The sequence below is a fragment of the Aotus nancymaae genome, unplaced genomic scaffold, assembly GCF_030222135.1.
Source record: "Aotus nancymaae isolate 86718 unplaced genomic scaffold, 86718_ANA_hifiasm-v0.15.2.pri h1tg000014l, whole genome shotgun sequence".
NCBI lineage: Eukaryota > Metazoa > Chordata > Mammalia > Primates > Aotidae > Aotus > Aotus nancymaae.
The window spans coordinates 48,480,170-48,498,176 of record NW_026988425.1 but is presented as its reverse complement, the minus strand read 5'-3'; the positions used below and the strand labels follow the sequence as shown (position 1 = coordinate 48,498,176).

General features: G+C 38.7%; 1 protein-coding gene across 3 annotated transcripts in view; it reads left to right on the top strand.

Annotated features, from left to right (window-relative positions):
• Nucleotides 1–18,007, top strand: part of ARL15 (ADP ribosylation factor like GTPase 15) — a 433,767-nt gene that overhangs the window by 14,617 nt on the left and 401,143 nt on the right. The window contains exons 1-2 of one of the 3 annotated variants that reach the window (XM_012449572.3): nt 12,189–12,207; nt 15,513–15,569. The exons of 1 other annotated variant lie outside the window; for it this stretch is intronic. In XM_012449572.3, coding sequence (XP_012304995.1) covers nt 15,516–15,569 — 54 coding nt within the window. In that variant the 5' untranslated portion in view covers nt 12,189–12,207; nt 15,513–15,515. Of the gene's footprint in view, nt 1–12,188; nt 12,208–15,355; nt 15,570–18,007 lie in introns of those variants that run through there. One more of the 3 variants, XM_012449573.3, reaches the window with a different exon arrangement.

Below are 18,007 nucleotides of genomic sequence, written 5' to 3'. Positions count from 1 at the left end.
CTTGTGAAGTTAGCCGTCATATGTTATATCTGGAACAATTGTATAGTAATCTGGATGCATTGTTAGTAAAGCCGAAATGGACTCTGTGATCCTGATTTCTATCTAATTAAAATGATCAAGGAGCATAGTAAAATTTTTAGTTTTCTCTCTTCTTATTATTTAAACCTTCTCTTCTAACCTTTCACTGCAAAAAATGGAATTGAGACTCCTTCCAGGGCCACTGGAGGGCTGCCTTAGACAGTGAGGCCTGTTAGACACTGCACAGAAGTGCCTGGCCAAGGGGGCAAGTGAGGCTGAAATCCAACTCTGGCTTAGCTTGCCCAGATCCTCATTGTGAACTGGCACAGAGGTGCCTAATGTGCTAGCCATGCCCCTGCATGGGGCCTTTGTTCCTGTCTCTGTTATAGGACAGAGCACATTGTGGTACAGTGCAGGGCTGGGTTGCAGACCTCTTAATATGCCCAGAGTCTGGCACAAGTACACACTACAGGTGCTAAGTAAATATTTAGTTGGACTGAGATGCTGTACATAATAATGGTTAGGGGCAGAGCCAGACTGCCTGCATTTGCATTCTAGCTCTATGACTTACCTGCTCTGCAGACTCAGTGCTGGAGGTTTCCTTGTATGCAAAGCGGGTATAATAATAGTATTAAATACCTACCTCACAGAATTGAGTTAATATATATATAAAGCGTTTAAAAGAGAGCCTAATCCTGTAAGTACTACAAAAGTGTTTGCTGACATTGAATTAGCACTTTGTATATAAAACAAGGGCTTATGATACTGTTGTCACCAAAAAGATTTTACTCCATTTCAATTCATTTTCCCCATACCAGCCTTTCGAAAATCTCCCTGCCTCTGCCTAATAAGCATAGTGTAGGGTAACTGGGTTAAAGACACTGCAGCTGCTTGCTGATGTTTTAAGTGACAGCTATTTCTGATTCACAGGGTGAAAGGTCCTGGCACGGAATAGAGTGGCCCACATCTCTCCTCAGGCCAGTTCTGCTTACAGCTGTTACCTAAGTTTGGCCACATGAGCTGACTCATTTAAACTGAGTAGGCAAGTTTTCTGAGGTGCTACTCTGGAATTCTGTTATTGTTTGGAGGCTTCAGTTCCTGTTTCATTTGAGTCAAACCATTTGAAAGTCAAGTTTCTGCTTTTGAGAAGCGGAGCATGTGATTTATTGGCCAGCTCTTTTTTCCCTTCTTCCTTTATGAATGTTTCCTGAGAGACAGGGTATGGTAGAGGAAGGAGCATTGGGATGATTTATTGGGTAATGCTGCTGTTTTTGGTCATTTTGAATGTTTCCTGAATGTGGCTGGTTCTTTTTTCAAGTCACTCGATTTACTGTGAAATGTTGCTGTTCTTGGTCATTTTGAATGTTTCCTGAATGTGACTGGTTCTTTTTTCAAGTCACTGGGCTAGAGTAGAAAACCTCTTGGGATTATTGGATTTCTCTCTGTTTCATTTTATATAGAAATATATATGTTATATTGTTCACCAGTAATGTTTTTTTCAGTGTAACATACTTTTTCCTATGATTTTTTGGGGATTTCTATGTGTGTTTAAAAGCTTGGGTCATTTAGGTAGGATCACTCGATTGTTCGGTTTCCTTTACATTTCCTGACCCTTTCAAGGTCCTTACTGACTTGGCCTTGGGCTGTGGGTAGCATTACTTTTTGAGCCCGGAGTGCAGCCCCTCTTTATTATTTCTGTGGATGCAGGCTGAAATTTTTCTGCATTCTGAGATTCCTGTGCTAGTGATGTTTTAGTTTCATTATGTCATTATTTGGGGAAAATACCTAACTATACTGGGGATCTTTGTTAATACCCATAGGTGAATATTTTCCATTTCATGTCTTCTGAGTTCTTACTGTTTTATCATAAATAATTAATTATGTGAGCTTATTATTCACTTGGAATAGTTTCATAAAATGGACTCAGTAAAAATTTTGATTCCATGTTGAAAAAGATCTTGTGTTGATAATTCGAAAATTCTTCATATCAGATTCTTTGTAAGAGACACAAGCATAATGAAACAAGTTGCTTAAAAAGTTGAAATTATAAAAGCTCTGCAAGATATTATGCATATTTCAATTCTTTCTACAAAGGTTGTCTTGAATAAACCATCATAAAAATGATGATTATTAAAACATGAAGGACATGAAGAATCAAGATTTATAGTAAGCTCATTGATGATTCAGTCTTTTCCTCATCTGTCTTAAAACAATTCTATTTCTCTAAATCCAGAGTGCTTAAGAGTTCATTTGAGGGAAAGATTATTTATCCCAGTTGCTTTATATAATTGCAGTGAGTGATATTAAAACAACAAGCAGGAGCAACAATAACAAATGCATAAGCTTCTAAGACTTAAGTATGGGTAGGATTTCCCTGTGCTTTCAAAATTAACAAGGACTTTTGTTTTACTAAATGACATTTTAATCAGTGTTTATTTGTCTGAAATGAAACATTGTCACTTTAGGTCCTCAATTTTAATTCTGCTGTGCCGCCCTGTGTTAAAAGCTCTTGCAGCAAGACAAGGATCTGTCAGGTTTTAAAGCATTGTGTAAGGTTGGATTTCAGGTTAGTTTTGGGAGAAGAAAAGCCCTACCTTCCCTTCTTCCTAACCTCCATCTTTCTTTTTCTGACTTTTCTTACTCAACAAATACTTGCTGCAAGCTTAATGTTTGGCAAGCATTTGAGCATCCCAAATAATACAGGAATGACCCTTGTAACTACTGAGTCTGTAGCCTGTAACACTGAATGTAATATACTTCCTTGCTTGTGGAGAAAACCCCAGATGATGGGCTAGAACAGGGTGGACAACTTTTTCTGAAAAAAGTCAGCAAGTTAATATTTTGGCTTTGAAGGTCATACAGTCTTTGTTTCAACTACTGAACTCTGCCTTAGTAGTTTGAAAGCAGCTATAGATAATAGGTAGGCAGATGGGTGTGGCTGTGTTTCAACAAAACTTTATTGTCAAAACCAGGCAGTGAACTGGATTTGCCCGCAGATTGTAATTTGCCAGCCACTGGGTTAGTAGAATAGGATTTACCTCCTCAAAGAATAGAGGCAGTATTGCATTATATTTTTCACTGGCATTGGAGTTTTGGCTTTTGGACTTGGGCAGAACCTTTAAAGAAGAGCAAGACACTTTGGGAAGCTGAGGCAGGCAGATCACATGAGTTTAGGAGTTCAAGACCAGCCTAGCCAACATGGTGAAACCTCATCTCTACTAAAAATACAAAAATTAGCTGGGCGTGGTGGCACATGCTTGTAGTCCTAGCTACTAGGGAGGCTGAGGCAGAATTGCTTGAACCCAGGAGCTGGAGGTTGCAGTGAGTTCACTCCACTGCACTCCAGCCTGGCAATAGAGCGAGGCTTCATCTAAAAAAAAAAAAAGATATGATCAATCGCTTTAGTTATTTGAAGAGTATAAAGTCTTCTATGAATCTGAGCAGGTCAAGATCGTAGGAAGGCCAGGTATTGGTTCAGGTAAGGAATAATTCTCTTAAGATTTGTTCCATTCCTTGAGTAGGAAATGACAGAACAGAAACTGGCTCCCTGCCTGTTAGAGGCATCATAGAAAGGGGTTCATGCACTGAGTGAGAGCTTGAAGTAGATGCAAAGTTCCTTTCAGCTTTTTCCTTACTTCTAGGTTGGTCAGGTTCCTAATGTATCAGGCAATCTCTCTTCACTTTACTAGGAGTTATTTAAGAAAATACTGTGGTATAGGGGAGAAATTCACGTTTCTTTTCTTTTTGTTTAGGCAGTGGAATTCTTTTTTCCAACTAATTTTATGCAGGACTATTAAACAAGTGATATATTATTCTATTTGACTTTTTACAAACCTATATTTATGATATTTAGTTATATATTGTCAGTGAGGACAATGAAGCTGTTTTGATGAACACAAAATCTGCATTTAGACATGATTGAGAACTGAAGGCTTATCAAATAGTTTATTTAATTCTGCATTTTGTTCTCTTTTTGGTGTAGCATCAAGGAAAAACAGGATTCCAACAGAATCATAGTTGCAAATGTTACAGATTGGAAAGTAGCTCGCTGCGCAATCTTGAGCTGATCTTGAGTCAGAAGGCAGAACATAGGTTTTATCATGAGGCGTGATCTCTCCTCCCACCCCAAGTTACTCTGGCAGCATGAGTTATGTGTGGGTGGTTCCCAGTGTGTTAAAATTTTATATACAGTACATTTGGGTACATTGTTTCTCATTTCAGTCTCTAAAATAATTAAAATTCAATTTTCACTTAAAAGTATTTGACTATCTGACTGTCTCTTTGCAACCCCACGTGGGGTTGCAGAGTTAGAAAAGCATTGGTTTAGAATTAGACTTAGGTAGTAGTCTAAGTTCTGCCACTTACTAGCCTCAGGCTAATATCCTTTAGATTTTTTCATACTTCAAGCAGACCTGGAAATACCCACATTGCTCTAATTGTGAGTGCTGAGTGAGATGACGGTATAAAAATATCTAGTGCATAATAGAACCTTAGTAAATGCCTGTTTTTTTCTTCTCTTGTGACTTGTAAGATTAGGCCATCCTATTAAATTGAATTGTGCATGGTTCTACTCAATTTCCATAGGTATGGTTAGTAGACATTATTCACCATCTTAATGGAATGCTTGAATAGGAACTCTGCCCTCAGAAATGCAAACTACTCATCTGAAAGGAGTGGGGCTTACGAGAGGCTATAGCTCACCTTGTTCATGGGTTGTGATTCTACCTTCTGGTTTGAGAGTAAAGAGGGGACTTGGGAGGGATCTGCTTGCTGGTAACAGGTGCAGGGCCGGAGTTGCAGCTCTTGCTTATCCACACAACATGTCAGAAACATAGGCAATGAGTATCCTGCCTTTAATTGTTAGATTTTTACATCAACCTTCACATATCTGTCTGTTCCCTTTAGTCCTTAGCACTAAAACCCATTCATTAAGAAGGGCCAGTGTGCACACCTTTGGAGAAGTGAGGACATCAATGGCAAGGGAGGTAAGGAGGGCTTATGCCACTTGGCAGCCAGACTTTAGGGATAGGGGTAAGGAGAAAATCTACAAGACTTAGGAAAAGGTGGTGTCCCTTGAAAAAGAAAAGGGAAATAGGGTGAGTCCCTGGGGGCAAAAGTAGGTAGATCATATCACCTGAGTTGGGCACAGGGATTCCTGGGACTTACAGAAAACTACAAGTAGTTCCCCGAGCTTATTGATTGCAGCTATTTGTCTTTAGCAAGTATGAGACTGGTGTAGCTGCTTACAGGAATCTCAGAGCTTGGAGTATCAGATGCTGAAGAGTGGCCCAAAGAAATTGGCTCTGATCCCGAGCCCCAGGGGAGCCCAGTAAGATTCTATAGGGCCTGGTGGTTGGGGTTGGGAATTGGGTTTCTGTTAAGATTGCTCTTAAACTATTAAATAATTTTAAGCAGGAGGTGATAGCTCCAGATTTACATGTTGAAAACTTGCTCTGGCTGCTGTGTGGAGGGTGGATAATAGAGGGATCAGGTGGAAACTAGGGGGCCCTGTTCAGGAGACTCATCCACATTCCAGTAGTAGATGTGGGTGGCTTGGCTTTGGATTCACTATGTATGAGAAAATACCTTCCCTTTGCTAAGCACCTCATGCTTGCTTATTTGATCCAATAGAGTTAGTAGCTTTAGTAGTAGTATAGTTAGCCCTCTGTATCTGCGGTTCTAGATCTGCAGATTCAGTGAACTGTAAATTGGAAATATTTGAACAAAGAAATAACAATAGGATAATAAAAATAATGCAAAATAAAAAATACAGTCTAATAATTATACAACATTTACATTGTATTAAGTATTATAAGTAATTTAGAGATGACTAAATTATACAGGTGGATATGTGTAGGTTATATGCAAATATCACAGCATTTTATATAGGAACTTGAGCATCCACAGATTTTAGTATCTGCAGAGGGTCCTGGAACCAATCCCCCATGGAAACCAAGGACTGTCTGTTTTCTCATCTGAGGACCCTTACTGAAGTTCAGGGTGGATGCGTTTTCTAAAGTGACTTCTTAAATGGTATAAAGCCAGGTTTGTCTAACCCCAAAGCTTACCTTTCTTTTCCCCCCACAGTCAGAAAAACAAAAGGAAATGTCCAGATTGTTTAATTAATAAGCAAGCAGAAAATTTTTTGAACCTTTAAATGGTTGTTGGACCATGTTCTCCTGTAGTCAGCTTATTCCTGGCAGTATAATAGTTTTTATAAGTTAATATGGAAGTACTGATTCAGTAAAAGAGCTTGGCCATTTGAATATTTTGATTTCAAATATAGATTTGACAATGTAGGTATCCTGCCCAAGGAAGTGGCTTAAAAAGATAAATTCAAGGAAAGAATCCCTAAACAAGGATTTCTAAGGTTTTAGTAGAAAGTGCTGAAAAGTTGTGTTCATTTAATTCTATCAAAAAGGAATGGGACAGAGGGAATGGAAGATGAATCCAAATTCTGGAGAACTGAATAAATATAATTTTCTTTATGATTCTAACTAATTTTTCTCCTAAGTGCCTAATGGACAATGCATGGCAAAGTAGATGCCTATCATTATAACAACATTAAAAATATTAAATATTATTGAATATTAAGATGTTGAGTGATAGTTGATATAGTTTTATATAATATAGACTAAAACTTCTTCAGTTTAAGCATGGCGCATTGCCCATCTGGACAATATTGTGAGGCCTTCCTAGAAATGGATGTTGTTTATTGTTTTGCCTCAGGTGCTGGCTGTGTTGAGACAGAGTAGTGAGAGAGAAACCTTCTGGATTTGGAATGTTAATTCCTTTGAGGAATCTCAGAGTTACCGTCCTGGGTGTCAGTATTTGCAGTGAGAAGTCATAGGAGTTAGTCTTGGTAATGCAGAAGACAGCAGGGGGAGACATCAAGAGTAGGAGTAAAGGCCTTAATGCAAGGCATCCGTAGAAGCTGATGGCAGAGTGCAGCCCCTGGGGCCGCCTGGTGTCTGGAGTCCCTTCATGCAAATGCTTAGAGGAAGTTGTGTGCCTGGAACAATGCAGACATTCAATTAAAAAATACATTATGTGTCAATTACAAAATCTATAAAACAAAATACAAATCTGCAGCTCACTGTGTTTCCTTTGATAACTCATCGAATCCTCTTACTACCATGATCCTCATTTTACAAAGGACAAATTAAGATGCACAGAGGTTAAGCAATTTGCCCAAGCTCCTACAAATAGTAAGTTGTATGGCTGGGTTTGATTCCAGAAAGTCTAACACCCAAATCTGTTAGATTTGCTCTTAATGTCTCTCAGAACTGCTTCTCAATAAATATTTGTGGATTATTGAATTGAGTGTCTAATGCTGTGACTTTTTATGGTAGAATACTGTGTTTGCCTACGCAAGGGGTTTGGGAAGCAAAGCTGTTGAAAGCTTTTCTGGCATCTCTTTTATTGTCTATAATATTGTTAGAATGACCACATCTGCTCTTAAAAATAGCAGTGCCCCAAATCTGCCCTCTCCTGCACATTCTCTTTTTTTTTCTAATAGGACTTGTCAGCATCTAAATTGATTTTATTTGTTGTTTTGTGTGCCACTACCACTGGAATGTAGGCTCCATAAGAGCAGGGACTTTGCTACTACTGTACAGTCCCCAGCATAGGATGTGGCTGGGCACAAAGTAGGTGGTCAAATGCAAATATGAATTTGTTTAATTAACGAAGAGAATTAATACCAATGAAGTTCATTGGTGCTTCAGCTTGGGCATCTAAAACCCTTGAGCCTTTCAAAGGGATTGCTGATCTGTGCTATACTTGCCTCACTGGGGTATCAGTGGTTTAGGGAGTTACAATGCCCAGACTGAGCTTTTCTAGTTGTTAATGACGTATGGAGAATTCTTTTGCTTGAAGTTAATGAGAAAGTCCTCTTACTTCCTTACAAAATATGTTGCAGGCTTTCCAGAATCCTGTGTGCTCTTGAAAATCTCCTCCACTCCTTTCAAATCCGAATTTGATAGGTTTCTGCCATGCATAAGGAGCTGGTGCCTGTATTAAGTTTTTATTGCCCATATACCTTATTATAGGTACTTGTGTTGGCAGAAAAACCTTATATGTCCAGGTAGGCTACAGAGTCAAAGAGGCTTGTCCAAAGTGTTATTTGTGGTAGGTGAGTGATAGTGCATCAGCATGTTTTTCTTTTTTATTGGCCTTTGGTCATAAGGCTTTTATGATTTGTTGAATCATAAAATACATGTAACCTGTAAACCTGCTTTACTCAGTTTGTTTGACTTTGTTTGGATGCACTTGCTCATAATGATTAAGAGTTTGGCCCCCAACTCCAAAAGACTTGAGTTCAAATTGTGTTTCTCTCACATTCTCTCAATCACCGTATCGATTAGGACTGGAATTGGTTGGCATATAATGGCTTTGACAGTTTCATTTTTTGCTCAGGCAAGTAAGTCCAGAAGTCATTAGGGCCCCAAGAAACTTCTGCCCACTATGTGTAGACTTTAATAAGCTCATGGTCCAATATTAGTGCCAGAGCTCCTACCATCACTTCTGCATTCCAGGTAACTGGATGGAGAAAGGGCAGAAGAAGAGTGTGCTTCTTTCCTGGAAGACTTCTAAGACTTACTGATTACATCTCATTTACTAGAATTTGATCATACTGCCATACCTAGCTGCAAAGGAAACTGAGGAATATAATTTTTTAACTAAGAAACAGACTTGTCTGCAACTACACTCTGCCATTTCTTCATATACTGATCTCTCTCTGGGTCTACTTCTCTTGGGGATATTAGCAGGGTTGTTATTCTCCTCTGCTTTGCATAGCTTTTGTTTTTTGTATAGTTTCTTTTTATTCATACTCATGGCTTTGTACATTTAGATTGCCATGATTCTTCATGGTTATGAAGTTATTTAATAGCTTTGCTTTTTGTATTCCATCAGTTTTATTTTGCACTATGGACTGCTTCATCTTTTTAGTATTTTTCAACTCAATTCGGGAGAAAGAGAATATGATTAGGCTAGCCTGGCTGTTCATATTAGGTCATACCATCATTGTTGGTCAGCTGCTAAGGCTAAACTGCCTGCGAGTTCAGTCAGCTGTGGAATCTTGCTTATGGGCTTTTGTATCTAAAAGGATGGGGAGGCAAAACAGACTTTATAATGTGACCATACTAAGCCCCCAACTCATAGAAATTCCTTTGGCAGGGAGTTAGAGATAAGTCTTAAAATGAGGATGTTTTGTATATTGATGTGAATGCATTTTAAGTAGTATGTAGATTGTCAGTAGTTATCAATAATTGATATTGGATTGAGAAGCAATTATTTGCAGACTAGGAAGGTGTTTAGGGCATGTATTAGCAGCCCATCAGATGCATGCATATTATGGGATGTTTCTTGCTTTCACTTTTATCTGGAATCCCCTTTTCTTCTGTGTTCCTTTGAACCTGATTAATTCTCAATCTTTTTAGACTCAAAATTCAAGAGATGCTTCAGAGTCTTTCCTGACACGCCTGTAAGAATGACTTTCGGCCGGGCGCAGTGGCTCAAGCCTGTAATCCCAGCACTTTGGGAGGCCGAGGCGGGTGGATCACGAGGTCAAGAGATCGAGACCATCCTGGTCAACATGGTGAAACCCCGTCTCTACTAATACAAAAAATTAGCTGGGCATGGTGGCGTGTGCCTGTAATCCCAGCTACTCAGGAGGCTGAGGCAGGAGAATTGCCTGAACCCAGGAGGCGGAGGTTGCGGTGAGCTGAGATCGCGCCATTGCATTCCAGCCTGGGTAACAAGAGCGAAACTCCGTCTCAAAAAAAAAAAAACAAAAAAAACAAAAAAAAAAGAATGACTTTCAGTGCCTCTACTCTGTTTCCCTAAAGCCCTTTGTGCATACCCCTTATTGTGCTGAACACATTTACATTGTGCTTGTCTGGCACAGGTATGTTTAATTACTGCTTTCTCCTGAGCTGGAGGATCACTGACGTTAGGGTTTGGTCTTCTTTATCTTCGAATACTTAACACTTACCTAGAAGTGCTTGCCACATTAAAGATGCTCTGGGACAGGTACAGTGGCTCATTCCTGCAATCCCAGCACTTTGGGAGGCCGAGGTGAGAGGACCACTGAAGTCCAGGAGTTTGAGACTAGCCTCGGCAAAATAGTGAGAATTCATCTCTACAGAAAAATAAATAAATAAACAAAATTAGCTGGGTGTGGTGGAGTGCACCTGTAGTCCTAGCTATTTGGGAGGCTGAGGTGGGAGGATTGCTTGAGTCTGGGAGATCCAGGCAGCAGTGAGCCAAGATTGTGCCACTGCACTCCAGCCTGGGTGACAGAGTGAGACCCTGTCTCATTTTTTTTTTTTTTAAACCCTGCAAATTTTTTGTGTTTTGTTTTCTTTCTTTGGACCAAGTTTTTAAATTCCCAGTGCCTGGTCAAAAGTGAAGGAATAAATTCTCCAAGATAAGTGATACTCATTATTTTACTCTGATAAGTTAGAAGGGAATTTGTTTCTCTCTCTCCATACTTTTTAATCAGAATTTTTCAGAATGAGAACTATTCTTACCTTCAGCATTTCAGCCAAATTCTGCTTTTGTCTGGATATTACATGTGATTTTTAGTGGTTTTGTGGAAGATGGGCTAACATTTTACCAGATGAAATTGGTAACTTTTGATATGATTATTATGCTTTCATTTGGTTATTTTTGCTAGATGACTTTTCAAATCTTAGGTTATTTCTGTTAGATGGCCTTTCAACTCTTTGTGATTGAATTTCACGAAGAGATCATGTGCTGCTGCTGATGATTGTTATTTTTTAATAGGGAAGGGAATGATTCCTTTTTGAATTACTGATTGAACTCTTACATGTTTCATCCACGGACATTTGTAGATTGCTTGGGAAGTATAGATGCTCTTGGGATGCTGTTGGCACTGTTACCACTGAAAACATTTTTAGAAAATATTGAGAGGCCAATTTTATTAGCTTTGCTTTAGATTGCAAATGTTTCTCTTTGGGTAGATTATCATTATCCTTTTTCCTAATTTGAAGAAGCTATAACATATATGTTGAGGAGCAAAATACTCTACATTTTGTAAATAAATCCTCATTTTATTTTGTACTTAGTTTTTTTTTTTTTTTTTGAGACCGAGTCTCGCTCTGTTGCCAGGCCACAGTGCAGTGGCACGATCTCGGCTCCCTGCAACCCCCACCTCCCAGGTTCAAGAGATTCTCCTGCCTCAGCCTCCCGAGTAGCTGGGACTACAGGCACGTGCCGCCACACCCAGATAATTTTTTATTTTTAGTAGAGACGGGGTTTAACCATATTGGCTAGGATGGTCTCTATCTCTTGACCTCGTGATTCGTCTGCCTCAGCCTCCCAAAGTTCTGGGATTGCAGTGCTGGGATTACAGGGATTATTATGAGCCACCGCGCCCGATTCATAATTAGTTTTTTTTTTTAACTTTTTTTTTTTTTTCCCCATTTGGAGAAACTAAGGGAGTTGTTAATGCACTGTTAATATTTTCAGTGACAATACTGACAGAAAGAGATGCCAGTTCTGAAGCAGGTGGCATTCCCAAGTGTTTATTTCCGATCTGGAGGAGTGACTAAAGCATAATTGACAGACCACCTTTACCCAGAGAGGATTCCCCCCACGCGGCACTGTGTCGCCCCCATGTACTTTGGAACGGGTCGTCACTCTCTGTATCCCCCATTTACTACATCTTTGCTTTCAGCCCATTTGTCTGCTATTGAGAGGAAATGCTGGATCTTTGTTAATCTTATTTGGAAATTGATGATCCAAGCCAGGGCCTCATTCGAAGGGGTTTTACTGCTTCCCTATACCCTTTCTTGTTTTACCAGTTTTAACATAAGACTTGCAGGACTCTGAAGAATTGGCTTGGCTGTTTTAACTTTTTTATTTTCATCAAGCACAATTATAGAGAAGAAAATAGAACTGTCATCTTGTTTTGTATCAGGATGAGGGATTGCACAGGACCTCAAAATTAGAGCTGTCAATTATATTAAGTATAAAAAATAGCTCTCTGAAAGAAAATTGTGTTTTTAACCCTCTGATGGAACTCAAATTATACCTTGATATCATTTTTTTGGGGACTGTATAGTAAATAATATTTATTTTCTGCCATCTTGTTGAAGTTTTGTTTTCTCCTTTATTTTCATGCTTACCTCTGAAATTTCTTAGGGAAAACAACACTAAACTGTAAGTAATCACATTAATTTCAAATTTAGTGTTCTTTTTCTTTTCTGTCATAGGTATTCTTTTTCTATAGACCTCTCTTAAACAGATTTTAACTAATCTGTCTTGTTTTTGACATCTTTTTTGCTCTTTTATTAGATGAGGCAGCAAAGATGAGATTTGTTATTGAAATAATATTCTTTAGTTCTTTCTCAGGCAAGTCTAGATGTAGATTTGTGAATACCACTGTAGAGGCTACTGGGTTAGAGCTTATCTGCTGTAGAAACTCATTCATTCATTCATTCATTTGAGATGGAATCTTGCTCTGTTGCCCAGGCTGGAGTGGAGTGATGTGATCTCTGCTTACTACAACCTCTGCCTCCCAGGTTCAAGCGATTCTCCTGCCTCAGCCTCCTGAGTAGCTGGGATTACAGGCACCTGCCACTCCACCCAGCTAATTTTTCTATTTTTAGTAGAGATGGGGGTCTTGAACTCCTGACCTCAAGTGATCCACTCATCTCAGCAAGTGCTGGGATTATAGGTGTGAGCTACCGCACCTGGCTGAAACTCATTCTTTTATTGGGAATAATTAACTACTTATCCTTCATCCAAGTTATGCATATGTCTCATGAATTTATAGTTAAAATAGTTTCTTGCAAATAGAGCATCTATATAGGGAAATAGTATAATTATTTAAAATTTATTACTAGTTAATATACTGTGATCAAAGGAAGTTTGGTTATGCTTTTAAATATCTCTATGTATCCCACTCCTAGTAATTAGAGGGAAGAGGCCATTGTTGAGAATGTTATTGTTAGAATGAATTTGGAGCTGGGGCAATAGACATGCCACCTGGTCTGAGGTCGGATGTTCAAGGATAAGGCAGTATTTGTAAGGATTAGAGGTTAGAGAGAATGAGGTAATATGGTTAGTCAGAAAAGAAGTTACACAAAATAAATTGAGGGTTTTCAGGGTAATAATTTTAGCAAATGCAACAACAATACTTGTACATTTTAGGACTATGAGAAGGAAGGAGTGGAAAGTAGGTTTTTAGTAACTAAAGAGTAAACATTTCTCCCTCTTTAAAATATAAAGCTCACAAAAAGAGTTATTCTCTCATGATAGATGCTAGAGCCCTTTCACGTGGCACTGAGGATACCTACTTTTTAAAAACAAATGTTGCTCTGTATTGGTTAGGATTAGGTTAGGCTGTGAGAGACACATAAAGTTTTTAAACCAGTTAGAGGGCTGGGTGTGGGTGGCTCATGCCTGTAATCCCAGTATTTTGGGAGGCTGAGGCAGGTGGATCATTTGAGCTTGGGAGTTTGAGACCAGCCTGGGAAACGTGGTGAACCCCTGTCTCTATAAAAAATTAAAAAATTAGCTGGGCATGGTGGCATGCTCCTGTAATCCCAGCTATTTGGGAGGCTCAGGTGGGAGGATCATTTGAGGCCAGGATGTTGAGGATACAGTGAGTCCAGATTGCACCACTGTATTTCAGCCTGGGTAACTGAGTGAGACCCTGTCTCAGAAAACAAAAAGTTGGAGGTTTCTTTCTATTTCATGTACAAAGTCTGAAAGAAGAGGAAATGGCAACTCCACTGTCACCTGCATCTCTGGGTTCTCTTATCTGTATGCTGTATCATGTGTCTACTGTTCTCATTGTGCCCTCACAATCTAAGATTGTCACTGGAGCTACATTGAGTCTCCATTACAGCCTGGAAAAGGAGTAGGAAAGGCAGAAGAGCAAAAAGGAGCCCTTCTCAGAGTCAGTTTCCTTTAAGCATCTTTTAGTTACATCTCATTTTGGAGAACTTAGTTATAGGACAACACTTAGCTCCAAGAAAAGCTGGAAAATCTTTTTTTCCAGGTGGTATAAAGTAAGATAGTTATCTTTCAGTTAGGGAAAATAACTTTTCCAGCTTATTCTAAGAGAGTTGTTCGGTCATTCACTACTATGTTATAATGGTACCACTTGGGGCAATTTCCAAAGGTAGATGGGAAGAATAGTGTTGGACAAGGTAATGAGCATTCTTAGTCTTGGGCTCTGAGGATGCCAGGGCATGGACCTCGTTTGTTTTCAGTAGTGTATTTCATTCAAAATAAACCCAATAATGTTACAGTCATGATAATAATAACTTAATAATAGACGTGATCATGATTCCCAGTATGAAATCATCAGCCATTTGTTTTGAACAATAGCACCATTGAATGTTTGGAATTATTTGAAAGTTTAGATGGAGTTTAAGTACTTCACTCAATAGATTATCTTTGAGTTTGATTTTCCATTGCTATAATTTTTATTTTTAATGTCCATGCATATACCTTTGGCTTTTCAATCTTTTCTTTGCCAAATTCCTTTAATCATAAGAATTTAGTTTCTAGTGGTTATTACGTGAAGAGGCAGAATGGATATGATGCCACTTGTTGGTCTTCCTCAATGACTGCATCTTTGGAAGCCTTTTGGCTACCACAGAAAGCCAGGGATCCTATGTCTCTGTCTCCTTGGCACAATGGATAAAACCATGATTGCTGAGATTTATGGCATTATAAACTTTAGGGAGAAGTTTTAACTTGTCAACAATAAACCATAATAACAGTGTTTGACTGTATAAAGTTAGGGTTATTTTGACTACATACTAATTTAATGTGCTAAAAATATTTCTCCAGCTAAAGAAAGGAAAAGAAACTAGTACTCATGTTTGGTATGCATGGTTTTGTGAGTGGGCATGTGTTTTAGGAATCTGAATTTGATTTGGGAGTTAGAAGTTGTGAATTCTAAGTTGAGTACTCCCATTGATATTCTGAGACCAAGGACCTCAGTCTTCTGTCTAAATTTAGTCCATTCATAACTTTCAGCATTTAACTATGAGTGTTTCCCTTTTACAGAGATTTCTTTTCTATCCATTATAAGGATTATAGACATTTATGATCTAGCAAGAATTGAACTGAAAAATAAGTGCTTAAAAAGCAACTTAGCAGCCAAAGATGTATTATTAAAATGGGATATTAGAGTAAGATTTGAAAGAAATGAATTTAAACCATTGCAATAGGTTACATTCCTCAAATGATGCTCTTATATTAGAGGACAAAGTATCTGCCTCATAGTCTCAAGATACAGCCACATGCCCCAGACTTTATTATCTCTGTCTTATTTGAGCTAGCCTAGAAAGCAGGTAGACAGAAGAAATTCAGCCACTTGCTTGTAAGGCAGATGTTGGAATATAGCAGATTTTCTTTAAAGAGGGAAACAAGAGCAAGAGAAATGAAGACAGTTCTTTGGTACAAACATTTTGTTGTAATCTCTTATTCTTATTTTAATCTTATAGAGAATGTCTGAATGTATCCAGATCTCATTTGCTGTTTGTAGAATTGGGATTTACACGGTAAGCAATGTATATTTTTGTGATACAACATGTTATAAAAAATAAGTGAAGACCCTATTGTTGGAAATCATGTGGAGTGATGACAGTTGTCCTCTACTGCTGATGGAGTATAAATTTATACAACCACTTTGGAAAGTAATAAAGCTAAACATGAGCATATCTTGTGACTGAGCAATTCTACTCCTAGGTATATAGCTCAGAGAAACTGTTGTGTAATTACCAGAAGACCTATGTAGGAAAGGTTCCTAGTAGAGATATTCATAAAAGCAAAATGTTAGATGCAATATGAATGTCCATCAATAATAGAATGGATTAAGTAATTATGGAGTTTTAATTTCATGTATTACAATACAGCAGCAAAAATATATGAAAAAATGATTGTATGAAGCTCATAACACACCATGGATGTATCTCACAATGTTGAATGTAAGAAACAAGTCACAGGAAAATACATGGAGTACAGTTTCATTTCTATGAAGTTCAAATACAGTAGAATTAAGCAATACATTGTTTTAGGGTTATAGCTGTTGATAAATTATAAATAAAAGCAAAAATTCAGACTGTGATTACCTCACAGGTAGTGGCAGTAGTCATCAACTCAACAAGGGGTGACTTTGCCCTCCAGGGGATATATGGCAATGTTTGGAGACACTTCTGGTTGTCACAATTGATGGTAGTGGTGGTGGTGGTATGCTACTGTCATCTTGTGGGTTGAGGCCAGATTTGTTGCTAAACATTCAAAATGTGCTGGTTAAGAATTATCTGGCCCAAAATGTCAATAATGTGAGGTTGAGAAACTGTTGTAAAGCAGTGGAGGGAAGGAAAAGTGCTTTAAAAATTATAGTAGGCCAGGCGTGGTGGCTCACGTCTGTAATCCCAGCACTTTGGGAGGCCAAGGCTGGTGGATCACCAGAGGTCACCTGGCCAACATGGTGAAACCCATCTCTACCAAAAATACAAAAATTAGCTGGGCATGGTGCCGGGCGCCTGTAATCCCAGCTACTTGGGAGGCTGAGGCAGGAGAATCGCTTGAACTCCAGGAGGCAGAGGTTGTGGTGAGCTGAGGTTGTGCCACTGCACTCCAGCCTGAGTGACAAGAGCGAAACTCTGTCTCCAAAAAAAAAAAGTTATAGTAATATTCTAGTTTTTAACCTGAATGGTGAGTACACAGTGTTTGCTTTATGTTATTCCTTAAACTACGTATTTACTTTATATACTTTTCGTATGTAGATATTTCACAATACAAGAACAAAAATATGAATATGTTAAGATGTTTGGGGTTTTTTTTTTTTTTTTCACCAGCCTGTGTCAGTTGAACCAAATGCCTTGAATTCATCTCTTAACTTGGGATTTTGGAGATGTATTTATGTAGATGAGCATGACAGACTTTTCTAATCAGATTAAGTGACAAAATGTCTTGACATTTTCCCTTTAGAGGCCTAGGGAGGGGATTTGGAGACTGTAGACAGGAAATATAGTGATGTTTACTTTTAAAGACAAAATTATTTTCTAAATAAGGACTTAAAAAGATTTACATGAAGTAATTTTGTTTAGTCATTTACTTTGCACAGAAGAACATGTATACATGTGTACAAAATGCTTAAGGAATTTGTTTAAAATGAATGATGTAAAAATTCTGAGTAAAAGATAGGAGTGCAGCTTATAAGTTCCTTGAGGGCAGGGACTCTATCTTGAGTTTGTCTTTATAGCCTTTATAGTACCTTGCACAACATCTGGCACTTGGCAAATGCTCAATAGCTGTATGTGTCATTATATTAAATTATAGTGAGAATAATTTTCTGTTTTGCTTTGTTTGAATGCAAGAAAAACCAGATTTTCTTTATTTCTTCTATCACCTTTTGTTTTAACTGTCTCAGATGAGTATTTGTCCCCAGTTAGACAAATAGGTTACTTGGAAGCTAAACATGTCTTTTAGTTATTTTATGTGAAGTTAATTTCTGAGTCTGTTTTCCCAGATCTTCTGAGAAGCAGTTGCCAAATTGGGATTTGGCATGCAAGTTGGGGAATGTCTTTGAAGTGGAAAGAGGGAGGAAATCACAAAAGGTAGAGAGAGCCTTCAGACCATGCTGTGAGTCTGACACCTGTGAGGGAAGAGTGGGAAGGAAGGAGGGTTGGGAAGAATTTTACACTGCCATATAGTTCTGAGAAGTCTTGATTGGATGGATGGGTCTTCCCTAAGCAAAGTTGCCTGTTGCTGGAGTTTCACACTGGGCAACAACGGCGTGATTCCAGTACCTCTGCATGCTTGGGAGCTGGCTGGCAGTCCAGCAGAAAGATAGTGTCTGCATTAATGCCCTGGTGGACCTGAAGCTGTGGCAGCTGGAGGCTGTCAGTTAGTTGTGCTTCTCTAGAGAGGGAGTGCTGACTGGCATATTTCCATGGCTGCTGCCGTAAGCCAGCACAACCAGGTATTTCCA